This window comes from Phaseolus vulgaris, chromosome 5 (assembly GCF_051622355.1).
Source record: "Phaseolus vulgaris cultivar YP4 chromosome 5, ASM5162235v1, whole genome shotgun sequence".
Lineage (NCBI taxonomy): Eukaryota > Viridiplantae > Streptophyta > Magnoliopsida > Fabales > Fabaceae > Phaseolus > Phaseolus vulgaris.
Window position 1 is genome coordinate 17,779,330 of NC_143502.1, and position 27,485 is coordinate 17,806,814.

General features: G+C 36.2%; 2 protein-coding genes across 4 annotated transcripts in view; one reads left to right on the forward strand and one right to left on the reverse strand.

Moving 5' to 3' along the window:
• LOC137835234 (putative leucine-rich repeat receptor-like serine/threonine-protein kinase At3g14840) overlaps positions 1-17,360 on the reverse strand; it is a 36,159-nt gene extending 18,799 nt beyond the window's left edge. For 2 of the 3 annotated variants that reach the window (XM_090302092.1, XM_068643638.2), the window contains exons 1-12: positions 17,199-17,360; positions 16,355-16,487; positions 2,185-2,256; positions 2,021-2,089; positions 1,673-1,744; positions 1,484-1,552; positions 1,173-1,244; positions 1,021-1,092; positions 831-902; positions 662-736; positions 491-565; positions 223-297 (exon numbers count right to left, since the gene is read on the reverse strand). In XM_090302092.1, the coding sequence (XP_090158218.1) occupies positions 223-297; positions 491-565; positions 662-736; positions 831-902; positions 1,021-1,092; positions 1,173-1,244; positions 1,484-1,552; positions 1,673-1,744; positions 2,021-2,089; positions 2,185-2,256; positions 16,355-16,487; positions 17,199-17,313 (971 nt within the window). In that variant the 5' untranslated portion in view covers positions 17,314-17,360. The remainder of the gene's footprint in view (positions 1-222; positions 298-490; positions 566-661; positions 737-830; positions 903-1,020; positions 1,093-1,172; positions 1,245-1,483; positions 1,553-1,672; positions 1,745-2,020; positions 2,090-2,184; positions 2,257-16,354; positions 16,488-17,198) is intronic. The other variant, XM_090302093.1, reaches the window with a different exon arrangement.
• Positions 17,361-25,799: 8,439 nt separating this feature from the next.
• On the forward strand, positions 25,800-26,291 carry LOC137834059 (uncharacterized). Its single transcript, XM_068642124.2, has one exon. It carries the CDS (start codon positions 25,800-25,802, stop codon positions 26,289-26,291), a length of 492 nt encoding a protein of 163 aa, XP_068498225.2.
• Positions 26,292-27,485: the final 1,194 nt, after the last annotated feature.

Here is a 27,485-nt window from a genome sequence, read left to right on the forward strand (position 1 = left end):
AATAAAAATTAATTTAGAAACCAATATTTTTCTATTCTCTAAAATGATTTTTAATTTAGTCACTATAACAACTAATTATTTCTTGTCTCTAAAACTAGGTGAGTACTTTATGTTTACCTTACTTTATCCCAAAAGTAGAAAATAGTGCTCAGAATAAATAGATTTGTGATTGAAAAATAATATTAATTAAGAATGATAAGAAAAATGTGAAAAATTCCATACATATAGTTCACTTTACGTAGTAGGGCAGCATAGGTAACCGGAATTTGTCCAGTCAACTTGTTAAAGCTGAGGTCTCTGAACAAAAAAAACATATTGAACTTGAGTTAGTAGTAGTGAATTTCCTACAGCTAAAATAGGTTTAGAGTTTTATCATCAAAGCATTAAGTATGCAATGCAATAAAATTTAAGGTTACAAAGTAATCTAAATAATGTAAAATAAAATTTGATCACTAGTTATAAACAAAATGGAAAGTATGCAGTTAATTACAAGTTGTCATCTAAACTTGTCAGATCCCCAAGATCTTTAGGTAAATCTCCAATGATGTTACAATTTCTCAGAATCCTGAAAAACATCAACATAGATAACATTAGTTATTAGTACCTCTTGCTTGACTGTCTGATTTTCTAATGGAAAAAAAAGTCAAAGCAATAAACTCACAATTTGTTTAAGTTCTTCATTTTACTAAGTACAGGAAAAGGTGAAGGTTCAGATCCTCTTAGATCACTAATTCTCCTGCATATATCCCATTAGAATCATGGCAAAGTAAACACAAATTAATGAAAGTTGACTTTAAAACCCTGCTCATAAAATGTCATATCATACATACAAGTCAGTTAACTTTTCCAGATTTGAAATTCCAGAAGGAATTGGTCCACTGAATCCATTCCCTTCAATATGCCTGTTAAATTATAAGTAATCATTGGCCACTTCAAGAATAGGACAACCTAATTCAAATAATGGAAAACCAAATAAAGTAACCCAATAAAGTGAAATCAGATAAAAAGTAGAGTTCATACAGTATCGTTAGATTTGTCAAATTTTGAAAAAAATCAGGTATCTTCCCAGAAAATTGATTGTCCCTTATTCGACTGCACAATGAAACATAGTTCAAAAACATTATTGTTTAAATTAGTCATCACTCCATGGTATAAAAAAATATGAAACTTACAAATCAGTCAATTGCGAGAGTTTGGCCAATGTATCTGGTAGTTCTCCAGTAAAATTATTGGAGGAAAGTAGCCTGCGTATAATTGATGACAACAAACAAATTAGAACAAATGAAGAATCTAAGCCCTGCAAATTATACAAAATGAGGATTGTCCAAAACCTTATAAGTACTGTTCAGGCAATATTTTTAGATAATATGACTAAACACCCACTCTCAAAATTGAAATTAAGGCAAAGGAGACACAATTAAGGGGATGAGAAGTGAGAACAAGTTGTAGTAGAAATAATATCTACAAAGAATAAAGTGCTTACAATCTTTTAATTTGGGTTAAACTACCAAGATGAGAAAGATTTCCAGACAATTGATTGGCTTCCAAGTTCCTGTTCATTTCATGCTAAAGTTAAGTTACATTACAGGACACTTTAAATTCAACATAATTGCATTATGGATGCCTCAATCACTTTTGTCTTTTTTTCTGAGTTCTGGAAAGTGAAACTCACAAATTTAGAAGAGTGGATATATTTGTTATCCCTGTTGGTATTGAACCCGTCAATCGATTTCCAAGGAGGGCACTGTACCATTAAGAAAAGAGTCATTAACTTGTTGTTAGTAACCAAAGGTGTTCTTGAGAAAATTCAAACTATATACAGATAATGCATTAAACGGAAGATTAACTATTAAGACATCGAGTTTACTGATAACAATTATGAAGTATTTCTTACAAATGTTATCAGTCAAAAACTCTAATTTTGACTCAACATTAATATTAGAAATACATGGTAATCTGGATAGTATTACCTAAATTGATGATTCAGAACTCAAAATGAAAAATGACTGGAAAATCTTACATGGTATCAAGTTTCGTGGAGCCCCATTCTGTAGGAATTGTGCCGTTCAGGTAGTTGCGAGAAAGGTCACTGCACCAAAGAATGTGTCTTGATAAGAAAAAAATAAGAAATATATATATTCATCATTTGTGATTCAATGTGAGTAAAGTTTGAAAATTACATACATTTCTCGAAGGTAAGGCAGCTTATATAGATCCGGGGGGAGAGTACCCTGAAGATTTTGTTCTTTCAAAGTTCTGCATGTTTATTTTACCACATAATGGTTAATATATATATATATATATATATATATATATATATATTTGTATATTAAGCAATATATCTCAATTATAAAAAAGACTATTTTAGTTCATATGTTTTATTATTATCTCAACTTTTGATTACAGTTGGTTTTAATTTGATCTCAAGATAAACAAAATTAAAAACAGTAGTCAATATTTATGTTAGTAATAGTGACAAAATATTTAAGTTAAATTTTAAAGTTGGTAATTAAATATCAATTTAGAAATTAATAAATTTTTATTAAAAATAAAATTTTTAAATACTAATAATATTTTAGTCTATAAAATATATCTAATTTAATTAATATAGTAATTTATTATAATTTTTTTTTAAAATTAATTTTATTTAATGATTTTTTTAGTAATGTATAAATTTTAATTAAATAAATATTTCTTATGAAAAGTTAAAAGAAAAGTTGTAACAAATTGGGCTAGGTTAAATTCTGTAACTATTTTTTTCTCCTTGCACCCCTGCAACTCTAGATTATTTGTCTACGCCCAACCAATTACTCTTACTTTTATTATCAAAGGCTTTGCATACATAACTGTTGATTTTCCCTAATTTGTTTGCTCCTTGTCCTATTTAGAAACCCCAAATTTGCTTGAAATTATTTGCTGGTCACGAAGGTTCTTTCTTTCTATTCCAAGACAACTTCTTCCTCCCTGTCAATGACTTCTTCTTCTCATACTAAAAACACATTTACTATTATGTTTTTCAGTAAAAAATATTAAAAATTAAAATATAACTTTAAGTTACTTCTACTTTCTCACGTTGCCTTTTACTCTCCCAGCACGCCGCGCAAGCTCCCACCTCCTTCGAAGCTTTCTCTTTTCTCTCAAACCCTTCTTCTCTCAAAGCTCTCCTTCTCACAAAGCTCTCATCCCTTCTAAACATCTCCTTCTCCATCATTTATCACTGCTCTCATCATTCCCAGGTTAGCAATTTCACTAGTTTTCATTTTTAAGTGTAATCTAGCGGAAGTATTTGAAAAGGCATAGTGTAATCCAGTAGTTTTTTGGCGCAAATAGGTACCGAATTAAGCAATCTAGTTGGTTTTTAGTTAGGTTCCGGATTACGTAATCCGATAGGGTTTAGGGTTTCAAGAAGTTCTGGATTACGTAATCAGGTAAGGTTTAGGGTTACAATAAGTTTCAGATTACGTAATCCAGTAGGTTTGTCCAATTAGGTTATGGATTATGTAATCTGGAAGTTGCAATTTTTGTGTTCTGGATTATGTAATCCGTAGAGTTGATTTTTGTGTTTGAGGTTCCAACCCACTTCGGTAAAAAAAAATTTAAAATTTTATATTATGTACACAACTTGATGAATATATTATTCATTATTTGTAAATAATTGAAATTCACTTCTTAAAATTATAATACAATAAACATGAATGAAATGAAATTTTATTCACCTCATCTGTTGTAAGTTGTCATATTTGAAGTTCTAAAGTTATTTCTGGATTGCGTAATCTGTAAGTGAAATTTTAACTACAAAATGAATTCTGGATTATGTAATCCATAAGCATATTTGAAGTTCTAAAATTACTTCCGGATTGTGTAATCCATGGTTCATTTAGTATCGAATTACACAATTCAAAATTGAGTTTGGTATGTTCCAGATCCAGTATACATAAGGATTATCTAATCCAGAACACTTAATTTTCTGCATAAGGCACCGGATTGTGTGACCCGTTGATTTTGCGGATTGACTAATCCATAAATGAGTATTTAAGGCAAAAAAAACTTACCAGAGAATGATGAGCCAACCAACTGTGACACTTCTGGCACCAGTATGACCGTTACCACCGCTACTACCGCAACTACCACCACAACGCACCACCTCAAGAAGCACTACACCACCACCACCACACCAAGCACCTTGTTTTTCACTTACGGACAAAAAGTAAAACAAAACTTTCATTTTTATCTTTTTTACTTAAGGACAAATTTAGTATTTTAAAAGTTTATGGAGGTGCCGAAAGAAGTCATGGAGGTGCAAGAAGAAGTTGTCCTACTCCAATTGGTTTGGGCCCATCCATACATTTGGGTTTGAATGTTTGCTAATTCATTATGGCAATTACTTTTTGCACCCATGATTTCTTCTTGCACCTTTGTGTGGGTGTTGGAAATGTCTAAAATGTTTATGCTTAGATTGTGAAATTCAGAAACATGTTTTGAAATACACAATGTAGAATGTAATTTTGGATTTGAAAATAGATTTAAGATTGCATAATATATAAATACATTCTGGATTACATAATCCATAATATATTTTTGGATTTCTAGAATGTGTAATCCGAAAATGTATTTTGTATTAGATAATTTGAAAATGTATTCTAAATATTTAATCCATAATACATTTATGGATTACACATTCTAGAATACATTTTCAAATTTTAGGATTACATAATCCAAAATATGTTATTGGATTGCGTAATCTGGAAATATATTCCACATTAGTCCATCATACGTTTCTAAATTATATAATTTGAAATACATTTTTGAGTTTCAGATTCCATAATCGAAATAGATTTTAAGACCATGCAGTTTGGAACGTTTCCAACCTATGAATAATTTGGACTTTTTTCACAACTATGGAAGTGTAGGAAGAAAGAATAAAGATGATAAAAAAAATGACCCTTTTGTTCCATTCCATTTTTCCAAATGGTAGTCGTCCATGCTTACCTTGTGCATGTTAAGCCATATCTTCGGCCCACACAGCTTGTTCATTTGCCTCTTTTGTTATTTGGTCCTCAACTTGTGTCTTTTGTTGGACTTTTACTTCTTGCATCCCCATAATTTCTAACTACACCCCTATAATTTTCAAAATGACAAGTTTACCCTTTGTAAAAGTGACTTATGGATTATCTATTCTAGAAATCTTTCAAAACAAGCTTTCTGGAATTTCCAGAGCATGAATTTTGGAATAAAATTTCCTCCAGAATATGAATTTCATAATAAATTTTTTGAAATAAGCTTTATAGAATGCATAAAATACATTCTAAAATAAGCTTTTCTTATCAAAACTTTTGGAACAAGCTTTCCAGAACATATATATTATCTTTCAGAATGAGTTTTCCATAAAAGACTTTATAAAACAAGCTTTCCAAAACACATGTTGATGGAAGACCATCTCGAAGAACTCATGTTGGGCCACTAACAAGAGTCATGACTAGGAGATTAGAAGAAGAAGAAGAAGAAGCTTAGAAGACTCTTTTCTCAAGGAGAATTAAGGAGCATAGACTTTATTTTGGGCTTGTATTTGGGTCATTTTCTTGGGATATGTTTATGGCCAATTTCCATGGTCCATATATTAGGCTAATTAGAGTAGGGTGTAAATAGAAGGAAAAAAAAGTCTAGCTAGAGTTACAATTGGACCTCGTTGGACTCCATGCAACTCTAGACCATCTAGGATGCACAAATAAGTTACTAGAGTGCAAATAGAAAGCACAGAGTGGCAATGAAGACATGATGTCACTTTAATGGAAAAGATTCCCACCAATGCCAAAATGTCACTTGTCTTGATGGGAATGATGAGGATTCTCTCCAATTAGAGGAGGACACTTGTCAACCTCTAATTTAAAAGGATTTGCTCCAATTAGAGAGAGTCACTTGTCCTTTTATGAATGGAGAGTTTTTAGGGTTAAAGCTTGTATCTTGGTTTCCCTTAGCATTATAAATACAAGTGAAAGCCCTCTTGTGAAGGAGCTAAGAATTGATTAAAGAATTGTTGCCCAAATTTGTGCACATCTTGTCTTCTTTGTTCGCTATTTGCTAGCGCTAGTTTTGGTGACTAACTTAGAACTTCTTAGGAGTTTTCCTCACCTCTTCTAAGCCTCATTTTCATTCTCCATTGCACCTTTAAATCATGGTTTTTATCACCCATCTAAGCCAAAAATTCCCTCCACACTCCATACCCAAAAATCTAAACCAAAAGAATAAGACAATGCAAGCTAGGATTGCATTAGGATTACAACAACAAAGAAGGGAACTCAATGACAAAAACAACCCAAAATGATAGGAAAAAGATGGTCTTGATCAAGCAAACACCTTACAAGTGATCAATGCTACAAAAAAAATGGTAAAATTTCACTATGGAAAGAAGATTGTATTAGGTGAAATAAGTACAAAAAAAGTTATCAATGCTACAATTTGAAAGTAGTGAGTTCAACATCTTTATCTAGTGCTTAGCAAAAGATGCCAAATGAGGTTATGTCAGGAATCCAAGTGTGAATCTGAATCTCGTATATTGAGTAGAAATGAAAATGTTTTAGCAACATATAAGGAAGAAGACACATAAACTCATTGTCTTATGATTTTGGATTGAAGGTAGCGTCAAGTTTTTTTATATGGTTTGTTCATGGCTTACTGGTGTTGAAAATGCCTCCACTTAAGAGGAATTGTACCAGTGTGGTAGGGGCTCACACTTGAAAAGGAGATTGTTAGAAATGCAGGTATGGGTTTGAGTCTCACAAAACAAATTTTCTTAAAGTTTTTGGTTGGAAGTATCATAGTCTCTTTTATGAGATTTCTCATAGCTCATTGGTACCGAATCTCCTTAGCATATCCCTTCTTTTAAAGATCCAATAGTGTTGTTAAAGCCGATGAGTTATCTTGGTTACTAGATCAAACAAGTATGTGGGTGAATAAATTTATATGTGAGGATTCCTTGTATCAAAAGTCTTCTTGATAGTCATTTCAGGCAAATGTATGTCTAGTCTCTTATATGAGTTGGCTCATAATTTATTAGTATTGAATCTCCTCGGTAAATCCTCTCTTGAAAGACCCAACAAGTTAGTCATGCATTTATTAAGTAATTTTATATCAAATGAAGGTATAAAAAATTGTAATAGACTATATTTGTTGAAAAATGATATTGTTGAAGCAATGAATGTTGTTAGGAGAAGGGAATAAGAAAGATGTCGAATGAAAATATTATGCCTAAATATTGGGGGGTTAGGGGAATATGTAAAATGGAGATACCTAAAGGAAACTATAAATATGAAGGATATTGATACAGTGTATGCTTAAGAAACAAAATCTCAAATAAAAAACAAGGATATATGTTAATATGATGGGATAGACATATAAAGTGACTACATATAACCCTACACCAAATGGAGCGGATGGAGTTTTGTGTATTTGGAAAAACAATGTTGCAAGGTGCATAAATTATTCTGTGGCATAGGTCAAATAGGTCTCAAGTTATAATTGAATTATGACACTAGGGTTGTTTCTTTCTTTGTTAACTAGAAAGAGTTATGCCCTAACAATTAGTTATAGTTTCTGACCTAGTGGTAAGAACTAGATCCAACGAATGAATGGTTTGTGAAGGATCATTATGTGGTAAAGGATTTTTATGGCTTAAAGGATGGTGAAGGCTGAAAAATACTTCAAAGAGGATAGTGTGGGAGGAATTGATAAATTCTAGGTAATGATAGCAACAAAATATGGTGTATGGTGGGAGACTTCAATGCAATAAGAAAATGAAAGGAAAGGATTGCACAAGGCTAACATGGAAGTGATAGGAGGGAAAACAAGAATTTAATGAATCTTTAGAAAAAAAAAGGTTATTGAAATACCAATAATAGAAACAAAATTTATATGGTATAGAGTAAATGATATTACTAAGAGTATAATAAATAGAACAGAGAACAGTAGTTTCAAGAGAATGGTTTGAATTAGACTAGGTTGTAAACAATTTGTCCTTACTACACTTTAATTATAAAACCTTCATATTGTGGGGGACCTATACCATTTAGGATTTTAGATTAATGTATAGAAGTTAATGACTTTGTAAAGAGATTTGGATTGGCTATCTTGCCAAAGGGGTAAACTCCATTTTGTGAAGGAGTAAATGAAAAATCTTAAAACGATTTCGAACAAAGAGTCATTCGAGGGTATAAAACAAACAAAACAAAACATTAGTGAAAAGATTAGTGAGTTAGAAAATTTGGATGAGGTGAACAAATTAGACAAGGAAGGTAAGAAGATGAAACAATCTTTATTGGTTGAACTGAAAGAGTAGGCTTTAGAAAAGAATCCTTGGACAAATTGATAAGTGCAAATTTTACTTGTTAAAATTTTAAATTATGCACTTTAAATCAAATGTATTGAATTGAAAAATATAGAAATGGAGCTCTGTCCCACATAGAACTGTTATTACAATTGAAATTATTTGATCTCATGAGAATCTTGAATTATTTTGTAAAATTCATGGGAAAACTTGAAGTTGAAAAAAAATGGCTAAAAATATTCAATTTGCTAAGCACATGCTTAATGTACTTAGCGGATTCGGGTTAGACAAGGTCAGCAAAATTTCCTCCATGTGTTAAGCGCTCAGAACTTGCGGTAAGTAGTAAAGTTCCTAAGAGGAGCAAATTCAGAGAGTGAAGCAATGAAGCGATTCAAAGAGTGAAGCATTGAAACAATTCAAAGAAGTACTAAGCACAAAGGAAACTTGAGGATGAGGAAAGATTAATAAAATATCTACACGGAGAGTGGTTGAAGATCTCTTGGTTAAAGTGGATAAATGTATGCTCCGAGTAGATTTAATAGTAGAAACTACTTTAGATACCAATAATTTTTAATCTCTAAAATAATATCTAAATTAGTCAATATAGTAATTAATTATTTTGTCTCTAAAATTGATTTCTATTTAATGACTCTCTTGTAGTGTAAAGTATTTGATGACATTAAATTTTTTCTGTGTAAATCAAATCATTAGCTTCTTTTAAGACTTGTATCATACAAATAGTCAATTTAAGTGACGTTTCAAGCTTAGTGTCTTTTATGTTTGTTTAAGTATGATCTATGGAGATTATAAATTAGTTATCGTAGTTATGTTGTATTAATACAAAATTGTATTAACAATTCTGTTAGCTGAGAGTTTTTGCTCAACTTATAACAAGAAATTATTAGTTGAGTTAGAATTTACTGAAAAAGTTTTTGAGTTGTAATTTGTGTTAATACTGAATTTTGTTCTAAAGATAGATTGAACTTTATTAATAGTTCAATTAAATCATGTTACCTTATGTGTGGTTTTTTCTAATTTTTCTTTTCTTTACCTTCTAATTGTTTCGTTTTGTCTAATTCTTTACCTTATTGGTGGATTTTGTGTTATCAGTTTGTCTTTTTGTAATAAACACTTATGTCATGAATTTGATTGAGTTATTCCATAGCATATTTGTACTGGACATGAGTGCTCGAGGGCTCAGGACCTCGGTTATTGGACCCAAAGGGTGGGTCACGAGTTTGGCCCAGATGTTGGTCAACCCAGAAAAGGTAATTAAGAAAAAAGATAAATAGGTATTTTATCTGTTGTGATATTACTTTGAAGATAAGATATAATTGTTATTCTTTAAGTCTGTTATCATATTATTTTGATTATCATATTATTCTGAAGACAAAAGATAAAGAGATATTTTATCTATTGTGATATTATTCTGAAGATAAAAGATAAAGAGATATTTTATCTGTTGTGATATTATTCTAAAGATGAAAGATATAATTGTTATTTTTTAAATCTGTTATCATATTATTCAGAATATAAAGAGACATTTGATCTCTTATGATATGTTGCATGTTGGTTACATGATAATTGATAGTGTTAGAATTGATGGCTTAAACAAGAGGAGGGGGGTGAATTGTTTATAAAAGATTTTCACAAATACTTTCTTTAGAATGAATTCTTAACAATCAACTTAGATAAGAATTCCAGAAAGTCAATCAAACAAACTAACAGAAACAAATATCATAAATTCAACCGGTTAAAAGCACAATTTAATCGGTTGTTTATGGCAGCGAAAATATCAAACAGATAGAGAGTTGAGAGAAAGAGAGATTTACACACAAGGTTTATACTGGTTCACTCAATCCCTGAGCTACATCCAGTCCTCAGTCAAACTACTGAGTATTCCACTATGTAACCAATTAAGCCAGAGTCACACTGACTTTACAGGATTTTACAAACACGTTTACAAAAGGTAATATGAACAGTTACAAGAAAATAAGAAAGGGTAGAAAACACCTGGAATTATAGTAAACCAATAGCCCTATGATCAGTTATTGAATCACAGCAAAGCTCAAAAGCAATCTTACTAAACTTTGAAAAACTCTTTTTCACAAACAGATTGTAATCTCTCTTTTTGATCTCAAATCAGAGTGTAAAACTTCTATATGAAACTTTTGAAAGAAGGCTATATTTATAACCTTTTGAAAGGCTACCGTTTAAAACGGATTTGAACAACTGAATAAATTAAAACAGGTTTTCAAAATACTGTTATGAAAACTCACATTTAATCGGTTGAAACCACAATTTAACCGGTTGAATGATTTCAGCAGTTACACAATTGATTCAAAAAAAAGTTTCAAAAACTCCTTTGCCAACTAAGTGACAAACAACCGATTGTATCGAAACTTTAATCGGTTATTTTTCCCTTTGCATGGAAAAACACTTCGATTGAAACAAGCTTTGTGTAGGAATCAAGAACTTATCTTACAAAGATTCTAAACCCCATAACTAAACCCAAACCTAAAAAGTAGCACAGCTTCAGGTTACATGAGGATTTGATACATTAAAGCTTCCAATCTTCAACAAATAGTTGTTTAGAAGACGAAGATCAATATCCAGAAGAGACAGGTTAGAAAAGGAGTTTTCCACCCAGCTCAAACGGCGAGAAAGTCAACCACTGCGAACATTGTTACCATCAGGTCTGATCAGAAGGCGACACGAAAATGCTACGAGAGTAGCTTAAAGAACTAAAGGGGAATGGAGCGTACAAGCTAGAAACCCTAGAGGGGGGAGCCATCCCTCGACCGTAGAACGTAGCAAACCTCAAGTTGTATTTCAGCTAAGATATTCTTGCTTAATGCTTTCTTTTTGGACAATGTTTGATAAATTTGTTCTTGGAAGATGATGCATTTAGTTTTGTTGATTTACTTGAATTGGCACATGGAAAGTCGACCTAGCTCGGTATAAGTAGGAGCATAGGCGCTCTGTGGGATTGATTTGTTTGTTGATTGGCTTAAGTCAAATAAGACGACCTAACTTGGTAAAGATTATTCGAGTAGGCATCATGCGAGTACATTGGTTATTTATCGTCAGGTAAGATGACCTTTTCTCGGTAAGATTCTAGTTCAAGCACTATGAAGTTTAATCGGCCATAACTACGATTATTTGAGTAGGCACCCTGCGAGTAAATTGGTTATTTATTGTCAGGTAAGACGACCTAGCTCGGGTGCTCTGCAGTTTAATCTGCTATGACTAAGTTGTTTGGCTCAATGTAAGGTAAGATGACCTAACTCGGTGTGCACCCGAGCTAGGCGCCTTGTGTTGAACCTAGTGGTGTTCAAGCTTTGAAGAATCCAAACCATTTGAAGGATGTTGAAGCCTTTGTTGTGCTGCTTTAGTTAGGATCTGGGGTAGATTGTGTTTGTAATCCACCTTTTGATTGAATCCAAAGCATAGGCATTCTCAATCTTTTTGAAAGAAAAATGTTTTACAAACTAAGTTAAAAACAACCGATTGTTTTGTCGAAACAACCGATTTTTTTTACTTAGATGTTTTTAGAAAATATTGAAAATTGTTTTTCAAATGGTTGAGCTGTTAAAACCAAAACAACCGATTGATTCGAGGAAACAACCGATTGTTTGTTTTGGGACCATAACAGAAAAACTGTTTTATCTTTGACTGAGCCTTAAATGATTTAACTGCTTACGCTCTAGTCATTAAATGCTTTGACCAATCTTTTAATGCAATTTAAGAGTTTGTTAAGATTTGATAACAAACAACATCTTTGAATAAATTCAGAAAACCAAATTTGAGTAACAATCTTTTACAAGATTTTGAATAGAGATTTTGAGTTTTTCAAAGAGCTGAGATTACTTAGAGTTTGTGATTGACCGAAGTGTGTGGAATAGGATTCTGCTTGTATTGATTTCAGATTATCTTCTGTAACAAGTGTAATCCTTGTACTCTGTGAAACAAGTTTCGTTTCTGTGTTTGCTGAGATTGGTTGTGTGTTCTTGAGGGGATCAAGATCAGCAATCTTAGTGTTCGTGTGTTGGCCAAGAAGAGTGTGTGTCTTGAGGTGATCAAGGTCACTTTCTTGGTTGTGGTGTAGAAATGGAGATAACTCATGAGGTATGGGCTGTTGTTGCTGGTCTCAAGTTCTCTGGTCTTAGAATCAATAAGGGAAACCTTGGAGTAGTGGAGGATTTCAACAAAATCCAATACTACAAGAGTTGCTTGAAGAATCAACATGCTCAAGTTAGAACATGCTCGGTTGGAGGTCTAAAGCTTGATGAAAGGTTGCTAGCCCTCATTGTGACTTGGATTCTAACTTCAAGGGGGAGCAATCATTCATTGCTTACTGAGGAAGATCTGGTGTATATCTTCTACATCATGAAGAAGATCAAAATCAATTGGATCCACATCATCAAAGAGCACATGCAAAAGGCTATGAGGTTAAGTGACTATCACTATCCATATGTTGTTTTGGTATCTAAATTTTTACTCTATTTTGAAGTGAACCTTGAAGATGAAACATCTGAGTTGGTCAAGTCAACTCAAGAGTTGAACAATGGATCACTCAGCAAAATGGGTTTTACCAAAGTAGGTGGGAAATGGATTAGCAAAGATGGTGACCATGATGCCTCAACTAGTGTTGCTGCTGATCTTGAACAAGATGAACCTGCTGATATGGATGTTCAACATGAAGATCCACCTAAAGATTATCAAGATGCTGGACCAAGTGTTGGTGCTGGAAATCAAGAAGAAAGGATGCAAACCATGTCTCCTTTTGAGAGACTCATGATGAATAGGCTTGATAGCTTTGGGGAGAATCAAAGAAATCTTCATGATCTCTGTGTCAGTAATTTCCAGAGGATTGACAACAGGTTTGACAGCATGGATGCACGCTTCATGACTCTAGATGAAAAGATCGAAGCAGTCCAGAACCAAATCTTTGATCTTCAGTTTGCTGATGATGAATGAAGAAAAACAACTGATTGTTTCTTCGAAACAACCGATTGTTTTTAGGGGTTATATCAGTTTTTTTCAATTTTCTTTCCTTCTGCTATTGCTGTTTTAATTCTGATGTAATCAAAAAAATTATTTCTTGTTTTATCTCTTCTTTTTGTTTATTTGTGAAGACAAATAGTGGGAGATTTATGTTGTTTGTGTTTGATTTCAGTTTTATGTTTTCTGCAAAAAAATAGTTTGTTTTTTTAAAATGTTTGATTTTATGCTCTGAATTTCTGTATTTGTTTCTATGCTAATCAAATATCAGAAGTTCTATGCTTTGCTTAAAACTGTATCTTGCAGGAATTGCTTCAGATTCAATCAGGTACAACACAAGCATCAGGGATTTGTCTTCATCAAATAGGGGGAGATTGTTGAACCAAGTGGTGTTCAAGCTTTGAAGAATCCAAACCCTTTGAAGGATGTTGAAGCCTTTCCTGTGCTTGCTGTTGCTGTGCTGCTTTAGTTAGGATCTGGGGTAGATTGTGTTTGTAATCCACCTTTTGATTGAATCCAAAGCATAGGCATTCTCAATCTTTTTGAAAGAAAAATGTTTTTCAAACTAAGTTAAAAACAACCGATTGTTTTGTCGAAACAACCGATTGTTTATACTTAGATGTTTTTAGAAAAGATTGAAAACTATTTTTCAAATGGTTGAGTTGTTAAAACCAAAACAACCGATTGATTTGAGGAAACAACCGGTTGTTTGTTTTGGGACCATAACAGAAAAATTGTTTTATCTTTGACTAAGCCTTAAATGATTTAACTGCTTACGCTCTAGTCATTAAATGCTTTGACCAATCTTTTAATGCAATTTAAGAGTTTGTTAAGATTTGATAACAAACAACATCTTTGAATAAATTTAGAAAAACAAATTTGAGTAACAATCTTTTACAAGATTTTGAATAGAGATTTTGAGTTTTTCAAAGAGCTGAGATTACTTAGAGTTTGTGATTGACCGAAGTGTGTGGAATAGGATTCTGCTTGTATTGATTTCAGATTATCTTCTGTAACAAGTGTAATCCTTGTACTCTGTGAAACAAGTTTCGTTTCTGTGTTTGCTGAGATTGGTTGTGTGTTCTTGAGGGGATCAAGATCAGCAATCTTAGTGTTCGTGTGTTGGCCAAGAAGAGTGTGTGTCTTGAGGTGATCAAGGTCACTTTCTTGGTTGTGGTGTAAGTGATCAAGGTGTGGTTGCTTAGTGGATTTCCTCAGGGTTTCTGAGAAGACTGGATGTAGCTCTGGGTTTAGAGTGAACCAGTATAAACATCTGTGTGCAATCTCTCTATCCTTAATCTCTTTAAATTCAGTTTTGTTTGTTGTTTGCTGGTATAAACAACCGATTGTTTTTCTAGTACTGCAGCTTTTGCTTGCTGTTTTGGCAAACTGATTTCTTTATCAATTGTTTTCTTGAGAGAATTTCATTCTTGACTTAAAAGTTTGCGATAACCCTCTTTAAACAATTCACCCCCCTCTAGTTTAAAGCCATCCATTCTAACACTTTGCAGATGAGTATTGTGACTAGGTTGTGTAAACGCATAGTAAGTCAGGCTTGTTCGTTGAAAGAACGATCAAGCTCAGAAAGGTATAGTTATCCGACTACGAACTATGTGAAGCAATGCTTGGTAAGATCAAGGTATGTGACCCTTGCCCAAGCCTATGAAATACACATGGATACGCCGAGATTGAGCATTAGCTCGTAGTGGCTATGGGGTATAGTTCAGCAAAATGTTAGTTTTTTGTTAAGTTGGATTTTTGTTTTCTTCGTTACTCCATGTTAAAACGTGTTAGCTTAAGTGATAAGTTATCTGTAGGTGTAGTTGTTATACTAAAGCGCATGTGTATTAATAGTAGTTGTTATACTTAAGCTAGTCTAGGTTTACTAAGTTAAGTAACGAGACATGCATTGGCTTAAGCTAGTTAAGGTTTACTGAGTTATCACCTACCCACTGAGAAACCGTTATGTTAGCCGCCAAAGCACTCAAAAGCCTCTTCGCTTAACCAAAGATCATCTCGAGCCTGGGGGGCTTGTGTACTGGATAGGAGTGCTCAAAGGCTCGGGACCTCAGCTATTGGGTCTAAAGGGTGGGTCACGAGTTTGGCCCAGATGTTGGTCAACCCATTAAAGGTAATTAAGATAAAAAATAAAGAGATATTTTATCTATTGTGATATTATTCTGAAGATAAAAGATATAATTGTAATTGTTTAAGTCTGTTATCATATTATTCTGAAGATAAAAGATATAATAGTAATTATTTAAGTCTGTTATCATATTATTCTGAAGATAAAAGATAAAGAGATATTTGATCTGTTGTGATATTATTCTGAAGATAAAAGATAAAGAAATATTTTATCTGTTGTGATATTCTTTTGAATATGAAAGTTATAATTGTTATTGTTTAAATCTGTTATCATATTATTCTCAAGATAAAAATATATTTTATCTCTTGTGATATGTTGCATGTTGGTTACATGATAATTAATAGCTGTTGAGAATAAAAGAGGAGCGTCGGGTGCACACGTAAAACAGAATGTTAGCCTGTGGTTAGCACCTGAAGACAATTGGTGACAAGTGGTTTTTCTATTAAGATAAAAGATTAAATATTTTTAGTTATGCTTCCAGTTGAGATTATATTCTTGTGAACGAAAGTTGTTACATGAATAGTTATAAAAGGGGCTTGAAACTCCAAGTGAAGGTACGTTGTTTCTAAATACTAGACTGAAACTGATTAATTTTTGGTAAGCTCTCACTGACTTGATCGTCGGAGTGTGATCAACAGGTGGAGCATCCTCTGTCTCAACGGAACCACATTCCAGTGCAACAAGAAGACGCAAATCAGTATCCAGAAGAGATAGGTTAGAACAGGAGTTTTTTACCCAGGTCAGCTAGCCGGTGAGAGCAATATCCAGTTCAAATTATTTTTGAATAATTTGAGTTATATTATTTTGAAAAAAAAAAAACCTAAATGGTTTCATTTACATATAAACTGTTCAAGAAAAAACTAGAGAATGAGTGAGAGACTTACATGTTGGTGACATGACAAACGGTGCCACCGTTATAGTCGCATTTGCATCCTACTTCAGATGCCAAATTGCATGGATCGCTGAAATCCCAGTCGTTCTTCCCAAGTCTCTTAGCTATATCTTCCAGAGCTTTCACTGCCATAACAATATTTTCTCATGATGAAAGTATTAGGAACTGTGATATCTCACTTTGATCAATATTTAGGTTAGTTTCAGCTATGCCAGAAATAAAATAAAAAATTATGTACGAGTTTAAAGAAAAATTAATATCATATTGTCTGAACTCAAGCAAATAAGATAGCAACATAATTTTATTAAAATGAACTTTTTTTTCTTACCTACTAAAAAGGGTCTCTCTCTGCATATAATATATTGGTATAAAATCCAAAGAAATAAAAGTCAAACAGAATTCTATAAAACAAAAAACTAGCATATGAAAATAGAAAAAGGGAAAATTTATTTTCTGTTGCTCATGTTTCAGCTTTAATTTCTCCCATCCTCACCTCAAATAAACCAAATCATTCTTATACGTGAGCATGTAGCATTAGAAGCAAAAAGAATATAAATCTGAACAATTTTTTTTTCTTTTCTAATCACACTATATATATGTGTATTAATCTTTAATTAAAATTAGCATGTATTAATCTTAATGATGGAATAGATTATTAAGATTGGATTATGTAAAAGTTTTAGTGTCCACTCATAAAAAATCAGTTTTTGATGTGAATATTAGGGTAATTTACCTTACTACCAAACTCAACAAATTTTCATAGAAATAAAACAACACATAAACTAAGGCTCAGTTCGATAGTGATTTTAACAAACTATTGGAAGCTATTAACGTACCTTCATCCTGGGGCAGAGTGGCTCCAGAAGCAAAGGAGGAAAAACAAAAGGAAGCAATAAGGAAGAAGAAGAAGAAACAAGGGTTACTCATGCTTGCTCTTGCTGATAATTTCATGACTAAACGATTATTTAAGACTTAGAATTTATGAGAAGCAATTAAGTTATAGCAGAAACAGATATAAGTAACTATCTATCTACATATAGATATATATAGAAATATATATGAGGAGACAATGACAAGTGTGATTGGAAAACATGAGTTGAACTGGTCTAGGAATGAATAATCAAAGAAACTGATGACTAGAAAAACGAGTGTTGAAAAGTAAGTCAACTTCAGAATAGTTGCTAATTCATGATAATATTTTGATATAAAGGAATAAAAAAAATAATTATCCTCATTACGATATATGCGATTTTAATTTTAAGAAATACTATGTGTTAAAATAATACAAGCATTAGTCATGATTATCAATTTTGATTACTCTAAAAAAAATCACTAAATAAAATTAATTTAAAAAATAATTAATTACTATACTAAATAAATTAAATATTATTTTAAATAAATTAAAAATAATTATTAATATCTAAAATAATTTTTATTATTAATAAATAATTTTAAATTGATATTTAATTAAGTAACAAATTTGAAGTATCATTAGATACTATTTTTAAAATTATTATTTAAATTTCAGAGATTTTTTTTAGTTTATAAAATAATATCTAATTTAGTTAATATAATAATTTTTTTTTCTAAAATTAGTTTTTATTAATAATTTTTTTAATATTAACAATCCCATTACATACTTATTTTCATAATAAAATATTATTCTTATGTGAATTAATAAATTAAATAATAATAATATTATTATTATTATAAAATGTAAATAGGTTATATTTTGTTATAATATTTATTGTAAAAATAACTACATTTTTTTTAATTTTTTTAAAAGTTTTACTGTGGAGATAATTGCAGCTATATTTAGATAATATATTTGAATATTATTTATTTTCTTATTTTATAATATAGTTTTTGCCTTTTGAAATTCATAGTTGATATTTTAAACACTACAAATGTTTGCATTCAATAAAAAAAAGACAATTGGTAGTTTTCACCAAACAGTGCTAACAGCACGCTGATTGGCACCATGCATCCCTAGAGGAGTTGCGGTCGATCCACAGCCTATGGCCTTTTCACACATGGGGGATTGACATCTTAGGTCTGTTTTTTTCTAGCAGTTCGTCAGATGAAGTACATGGCGGTAGCCATCGAGTACTTCAACAAGTGGGTAGAAGTTGCGTCTGTTGCACATATCACAGCCCACAAGGTTCAACACTTTGTGTGGAAGAACATAGTTTGTAGTTTTGGAATCCCAAAGCGTTTAGTGTCTGACAATGGCACCCAGTTTGCAAGTCAGCAGCTAGACAAACTATGCACAGAGCTTGGCATCAAGCAAGTGTTCGCCTCGGTAGAACACCTCCAGACGAATGGACAGGTCAAATCTGCTAACCGAGTCCTGCTCAGAGAGGCCTAAAGAAGAGGCTAGAGAAAGCCAAGGGAACTTGGGCAGACGAGGTTCCTAGAATTGTGTGGGCTTACCATACCACTACCCAATCCACCACCAAGGAGACACCTTTACAGGGAACCTAAAATAAAGAAAGAAAACAAATGCAATACTCAGAGGAGGAAGCACATGTGTTTTGAGGAAAAAAGCAAGGAAGCAAAAAACAGAGGTATTTGCGATCACAGATACGAGAAATATAAACAGTCCCAACGCAGTTATGAGCAGATTAAAGGCATTGAAATGGAAAACCACAGGTAGTCACAAGATAAAAAAAAATGTACCCTGAGATGATTGATGAAGGGAGGCAAGGAGGCTTGTTTGGAGAGGACAGAGCAGGGTGTTCAAAGCAGAATGTTCAAAGAGATGTGCAAAGAAGGGAATAACACAGTGAAGGGAGCGTAAAAATTGAAGGGTTACGGTATACGGGAAGCGCAAGCGGCAACATTTTCCAATCGTTGATGTGGCCACGTGTACGCTTGTGAGACGTCACCTCAAGGCACTGTGCACGTCGCGTCACTCACAAGACACGTAGGTCGCCATAGGCAAGCAATTAGCCTCTTCACTATAACAAGTTCCAGTTCGAGCCTGGGGGGCTTGTGTACTGGACTAGAGCGCTGGGCTCGGTGCTCAGGTGATCAGACATTGACACCTGTGTGGAGCAGGTTAGCTCGGTTGTCTGGTCAAGATAATGGGCCACGTAACGGGGCCCCAAGAATACATGTGTTGAAACCCGTAGTAAGGCCTGATCAGCGAAAGTGTATATGGTGTGTATACATGATAATAAGTTATAAGAACTTATTAAAGTATGAACTTATCATTCGCTCTTTATATAATGTACTTTCTATATAGTACCTCTTTATCGACTGGACAATTAATTCTTCTTCCTCGGTCGTGCTTTCCTTTCTCTTATTCTTGTGTTTGGACTTTAACTTTCAGTTGGGAGTTTACCTACAAACAAATTTTCGATGCTCAAGTTAGTATTTGATATTTGGATGTAGTTAATGTAATAATAAAAAAGTAACTTACTCTTGTATAACATGTTTATTTTGTAGAGTTTGTAATGGACTTTATCATTAATAAAACGTATTTAATGTGTATCATCATAAAATTAAAACTACTTTATTTATCCCATATTTCATTTTTATCATAATATATTTATGCTAGCTGATCGAAGGAACTATCGGATTGCCTAACCGGTACATATAATATCTTTGAAAGTAATATAAGTTGACTAGAAAAAAATGTTTTAGTATATTTTATTAAAATTTAATTTGTATGGACTGCCATTACAATTTTTACAGTGTTGTATTGTATTTTATCAGTTAACCAAAAAATAATTTTAATGTAATTATTAAAAAAAGTTATTGTGAAATTCAATAAATATATTATATATAGTATGAATTAGAACGTAAACTATTTATTAATTATTTTTATTAAAAGATAAATAATATTATCTTAAATAATTCAATACATATGTGTGTATGTGATAAAAGCTTTCTAGTTTCTCTCCTATGATTTTTCCTTGTTTTGACTTTTCTTTGGTTGCCAACAATAAATGTGTGGGTCCTTCTAGTTTTCATCTTCATTTTATATTTATATTTTCTTGTCGTACATGGTTCCATGAAACTTCGTTCACTATAGTTGGTCCTAAATAAATTATAGTTAATTTATAGTATTGTGTTTTAAGCCGTGCAAGTTGATGACGCCATGCTGTTATTTATCTATTAATTTGAAAATTATTTATTTTTGAAATTTATACATTTAAAATATTTTATAAAAATTTAATAACTTTTTGTTATAATTAAAGATAATCAGTTAAATTGAAATTTAATTATAATGGATAATATGAATTACAAAGAAGTAAAAATAAAATGCATATAAATATATAAATATAAAGCAAGTTTGAATATAAAAAAAAAAATAGACATCAAAGTACAGATGATAAAATGAAGATAAATGAAACATAAACATCAATAAATAAACCTGAAAGAAGTAGAAATTGTAACTCACAGGATTTATTTTAAAATTATAATATATTTATTATACATATTTAGTTTGATAAAAATAAAATAATAATAAATAATTTTGGTTTATAAGTTATTATTATTGGAAAAAAAAATTATTATATTAAAAGAGACATTAGAAACATATTATTATATTATAAAGTAATTATAAAAAAATATTATAAAATTATATATATTAATTTTAATTATTATTATTATTATTTTATAATAATTTCAGATAATATAATGTATAGAGTTTGGAACATATTAAATAAAAAGAATTTCTTGTATAAATAAATCATAATATATTAGTTATAATAAATAATTTCAAATTTTAAAAATATAAATAATTCAAAATTTCTAAATAAATAAATTCTAAATGTAATAAGTGGTCTTTAGTGCAAAATTGCAACAATGTTGTACCGACCAGTCATCAAACATCGTTGACTGCTAGTAATGGTGGGCCAGTAAGCTGGGTCCTACAAACGGCATGAGCCAGTGTCTCGCAAGCGGCACGAGCCTGGGAGCCGACTAGTGGTCAGATGTCGATCACCAGGATGTCCCGACGTCTCTTCGACAACAGAGTAAGGTCGATGTGACATCGGACATCGGTGATTCAAACAGCAGAATTGGACCATGAAAGGTGGGTCCCAGAAAACACATCAGTTATCAATAATACCATCCAGAGTTAAGGGAAAAGCTCTAGCTCACGGAGAGTCTATGCATGTGGTGTGAATAGCGCATTCAGGCGCAACACAAGTAAAGAACCACTGGAGGCACTAAGGCCCGTTAGGGTTACGTTTCCAGGAGCAGGTTGCATGCATAACACGTGAACAGTTATGGCACCCCCAGGACGGATGGCCCCAGAGATTAGGTGCACAAGTTAGTACCCAGGTGGCCATTCCGTTAGAGATTACACTCTAGTGAGGGAGCCTTATGTGCTAGATTGCACTAAGATTGGGTAATAGCGGTGCAAGGGCATACCTCCAGAAACCCTAAGTGTGGGTAACGGAAACAACGAAAACCCTATACTATATAAAGGGTAGTAAGAAAACCCCCAAAGGTACGCAGTTCTTGAGACTATAACACACATTTTGTTTCTTTGCCCCAGTATTGACTTGAGCGTCAGAATGCAAACGGCCTCTAGGGCGCCCCTTTGTCTTTGCAGGTACAAAGTGTTTCGATCCAAGGAGGGCACAAACCTAGGCGGAGATAAGCAAGCGCGTGATCATCGTTAGAATCCTCTGGCAAGTGAGTCAACCGCAGGAACATGCACGCCCTTCAGGAAACGATGGCGGCATCCAGAATGGAGCAGGAACGCATCCAGGTTGACCTGGCTGCGTCGCAAGCAAGGAACGAAGAGCTTCGCAGGACCAACGAGGAACTGCGTAGGAATTTGCAGCAGGCTGGGGAACGTGCGGTGGATGAGCGAGCCCCGCCTACGCCACCCAGGGCTTTCCCAATGCCATTTTCGCAGGCGATCATGGACGTCGTGATACCCACCACGTTCGTAGGTCCTAAAGCCACCTTTACAGGTGTAGAGGACCCAAAGGCTCATCTCACGGCCTTCCACACCTAGATGATGCTATCTGGGGCTCAGATGCAGTGCATTGCAAACTGTTCATGAGCACGCTGACAGGCACAACGCTGGATTGGTTCGTCAGCCTCCATGATGGGCACGTAACATCGTTTGCGCAGTTTTCTACGTTGTTTAGGGAGCAATACATAGCCAATCGGCCTCCCCCGCCAGTCTCTTACGATCTTTTCGACATACGACAGTACCAAGGAGAGTCCTCGAAGGACTACCTCAACCGATTCGGGGCACAGGTGGTGAGGCTGCACACCAAGGACGAGGACATGATGGTTCACGCTTTAGAGAAGGGAATCATGCCAGGACCCTTCAGTGAGTCACTCATTATGTGTCGTCCCAAAACCTTATGCGAGATTAGGCGTCAAGCGGTAGGCCATATCGTCGCGGAAGGGGAACTCACCGAGAAGCACAGAAACATTATCCCCACCTGCCGTGAGGGCCAAGTTGAGCTCAGCCCATGAGGGTAGATGAGGCGACGACAGAGAAGAAGGCCCCAACGAAGCAGCAGCCCTACGAGCCCAGGAAGCCCCAAATCAGGGGGCGTGCGAGGGAGGATGTGCCCCCAAGGCACAACTTCCTAGTAAAATTGAAGGAGCTGATCGCTACTCCCAACATAGCGTAGAGACTGAAGATGCCCGCGAAAACTGACAAGAGGTTGGGGCCTAACAAGAACTTTTAAAAATGCTTGTCACTGCTTGTCACTCGGACACCAATTGAATGAACTGGTGAAGAATGGTTTCCTGAAGGACTACTTGCTGGAACCGCAGAGAGTCTAGGCGTTGGCAGCGCCAGGGGGTGATAAGGGGAACGATATGCCCATTCATGGTGAAATTCACACCATTTCAAGAGGTTTCTTGGGCGGAGGATGCACCGCTTCTCAGCGAAAGAAGTATGCACGAGCGGTGATGACGGTAGAGGTGCAAGAGGCAGACTAGGCCCTTGACATCGACCTCGTCTTCACCAAGGCCGACCTCCGAGATGTTGTCCCCCACGACAATGACCCAGTGGTGATCTTGGTAGTGACAACAGGGAGGAAGGTGCATCGTGTTCTGGTGGACCAGGGAAGCTCTCTAGACGTTATGTTCTGGTCGACCTTCAACAAATTATAGTTGTCTCCCGACCAGTTGAGGCCTTACACCGGCTTCTTGTATGGGTTTGCTGGAGACCAGGTAGAAGTGCGTTAGCACATAGAGTTGAGAACCACCTTCACGGATGGTGTCACTTCCCGCAGAGAACATTAGATACCTTGTTGTTAACGCTCCCTCAGCCTACAACATACTGTTGAGCAGACCTACCCTGAACAGACTGAGAACGATAACATCGACAAGGCACATGAAGATGAAACTACCTTCCTTGGGGGGAACAATGATCACCATCAAATTAGACCAAAAGGAGGCTAAGAGGTGCTACGAGAATAGCCTCAAAACAAAGAGAGGGGTGTTCACTGTCACCACCCGGGCCCCAAGTGAAGAAAGGGTCGCCCCTGCGGAGGTCGCCAGGGAAAGGCAACCCGAACCAGCTGGGCTTGCCCTGGAGAAGGAGATCGGTGGCAGAATGTTCAAACTTGGCAAGTCTCTAGGCCAAGGAACGCAGGACCAGATTGCCGAGGTCATAGCACAACACCTGGATGCCTTCGCATGGTCCGCCTCGGACATGCCTGGCATAGACCCTAACTTCCTATGCCATCGACTTACAATGGACCCTCAGGTCCGACCTGTTCGCCAGAGGAGGAGAAAGTTCAACGAAAAGAGGCGTAAAGTCATCAAAGAAGAGACATGGAAGTTGCTAAGTGTCGGCCACATCAGGAAGATTTAGTACCCCGAGAGGCTGGAAAACGTGGTGCTGGTGAAGAAAGCCAACGGGAAGTGGAGGATGTGCATAGACTTCACAGACCTCAACAAGGCCTGCCCGAAGGACTCCTACCCCCTACCAAGCATTGATGCTTTGGTAGACAGTGCCTCGGGTTGCAGGTTGCTCAGCTTCCTGGATGCCTTTTCTGGGTACAACCAGATCAAGATGCATCCCAGGGACAAGTGCAAGACGGCGTTCGTGACAGAGCTGTCTTGCTATTGTTACACAGTGATGCCCTTTGGGCTGAAAAACGCAGGTGCCACCTACCAAAGGCTGATGGACAGGGTACTCGCGCCCATGATAGGGCGGAATGTACATGCCTACGTGGATGATATGGTGGTGATCTCGCAGGTGAAAGATCAGCACGTGGCTGATTTAAAAGAGCTATTCACCATGATAGCCAAATATAGATTGAAGCTGAACCCTGACAAGTGTGTGTTCGGGGTGGAAGCAGGCAAGTTCTTAGGCTTCCTACTCACCGAGCGTGGGATAGAGGCGAACCATGAGAAGTGCGCCACAATCCTCATAATAAGAAGCCCGGTCTCAGTCAAGGAGGTGCAATAGTTGACAGGGCGGATGGCCGCTCTATCTAGATTCGTATCAGCTGGCGGGGACAAGGGTCATCCCTATTTCCAGTACCTGAGGAGGAACAGTAGGTTCATCTAGTGCGAAGAGGCGTTCCTCAAGCTGAAGGAGTACTTGGCCAGTCCCCCGGTGTTATGCAAACCGCAGCTGGGTACACCGCTTCGCCTATACTTTGCGGTCACCGATCGGGCGATCAGTTCGGTCCTTGTACAAGAACAAGACCAAGTACAGAAGCCAATATACTTTGTGAGCAAAGTATTGTAGGGGCCTGAGGTTAGGTACTTGGCCCTAGAGAAGGCAACTCTAGCAGTGGTGTTCTTAGGAAGGAGACTTCACCACTACTTCCAGAGCTTTACTGTGGTTGTGATGACAGACCTTCCTATTCGCAAGGTCTTGTAGAAGTCAGACGTTCGGGAAGAATGGTACGTTGGGCAGTAGAGCTATCAGAGTTCGACGTACAGTACGAGCCCAGAGGCCCTATGAAAGGCCAAGTTTATGCTAACTTTGTGGTAGAGCTCTCCTCGGCAGATGCACACGGGTGCTCTCTGTAGATGGGTCCTCTAACCAACAAGGCAACGGAGCGGGCGTCATCCTGGAAGGGCCGAATGGACTGTTGATCGAGCAGGCCCTACGGTTTGCCTTCAAGGCCAATAACAACCAGGCAGAGTATGAAGCCCTGATCGCTGGAATACTGTTAGCCAAGGAGATGGGTGCGCAGAGTTTGTTGGCGAAGAGTGACTCCCTACTGGTTACAGGCCAAGTAATAGGAGAATACCAGGCCAAAGACCCTCAAATGGCCGCCTACCTAGAGTATGTCCAAGTTTTGAAGAGGTCGTTCACGGTGTTCGGGCTGGTACATGTCTCTAGAGAACAGAATGCCCGAGCTAACTTGCTAGCAAAGCTCGCCAATTCAGGCAAGGGGGGCAGATAGAAGACAGTCATCCAGGAAACCCTGAAGACACCTTGAACCTTCACTGCGGACAATCTGGTAGGGATCCATCAAGTTAGCATGTCAGAAGGGAGAGAGAGGAGTCATCGGTCGTTGACTCAGGAGACATTGAAAACGTCCAGGATAAGCACATACACAGTTCTTGGGGAAGAGTCATTGCAGGTCTACGTGGTGGAAGGAGGAGAAACCTGGATGATGCCCTACAAGCGTTACGTGGCTGATGGAATACTCCCGTTGAAACCCACAGAGGCCAGGAAAATAAAGAAAAATTTGACCAAGTACACCCTCATTGACGGAGAGTTGTTCAGACACGGGTTCACCCACCCTATCCTGGTATGTGTAAGTGGCGAGCAGTGTGCACGAATAATGGAAGAACTCCACGAAGGGATATGCGGGAGTCATATCGGTGGTCGATCTCTAGCATCGAAGGCCATTCGTGCGGGATACTATTGTCCGACCATAAGGGAAGACTACATGAAGTACGCACAAAGTGCAAGCAATGTTAGTAACATGCTGATTGGCACAAGGCGCCACCAGAAGAGCTCAAATTGATTTACAGCCCTTAGTCGTTCCATACCCAAGGAATCGATATATTGGGACCTTTCACTTTGGCGATATGGCAGATGAAGTACCTCGTGGTAGCCATAGAGTATTTCACGAAGTGGATAGAGGCCGAGCCAGTGGCGCAGATCATGACCCACAAGATTTAGCACTTCGTGTGGAAGAATATAGTATGCCGCTTTGGAGTACCGAAACGGTTGGTGTTTGATAATGACACCCAGTTCGCAAGCCAACAGCTGGAAAAGTTGTGTACATAAATAGGGACAAAGTAGGTGTTTGCATCAGTCGAGCACCCTCAGACGAATGGGTAGGTTGAGTCTGCCAACCGAGTCCGGCTGAGAGGTCTGAAGAGAAGGCTGGAGAAGGTCAAAGGGACCTGCACAAAAGAAGTCCCTAGAATTGTGTGGACTTACCACACCACTCCCCAGTCCACCACCAGAGAAACACCCTTCAGCTTGGTGTATGGGTTGGACGTGATGATTCCCGTAGAGATCTAGGAGAACTCGCCACGCTTCCAGAACTTCGTGGCTGAAGAGTCCAATGAAGAGAGAAAGGTGAATCTGGAACTACTGGATGAAGTAAGAAAGTAAGCAAGAATCAAAGCTGAAGCCTTGAAGAGAAGGGTGGAGTACAAGTACAGCTCCAAGCTGAGACCTCGCCAGTTCCAGGTCGCCGACCTAGTGATGCGAAAGGCCCACCTGTACCAACTAGAGAATAAGTTGTCCCCCAAGTGGACTGGTCCTTTCAGGGTGACAGAGGCCCTTGGGAATGGAGCATACAGGCTTGAGACGTTAGAGGGCGGCGCGATTCCTCGTACATGGAATGCGACCAACCTCGTACATACTATTTTTCCCTTCCAAGGGTTTTTTAGCGAGGTCACCCAATAAAATTTCAGTTGAAGTATATTCTTGAATATTTTGTACAATGCAGTTACGAACCATTCACCTGGGTTAGAAGTCTCGAGATCAAGAAAGGCAGGTTCGTAGAGAACACCTCCCCCTTGAGTGAAAACGCCAAGGTTGAACAATATGGTTCGCCAGTAAAATCCTCTCACGCCTTTGAGCGAAGATGAGGTCAGCTACGAACCGTTCACTTGGGTTAGAAGTCTCAGGACTGGGGAAGGTAGGTTCACAGAGGACACCTCCCCCCATCCTCGAGTGAAAACACCAAGGTTGAACAATAGGG

Coding starts and splice junctions, on each gene's coding strand:
- LOC137834059 (XM_068642124.2), top strand. CDS start 25,800: ATGTCAGAAGGGAGAGAGAGGAGTCATCGGTCGTTGACTCAGGAGACA.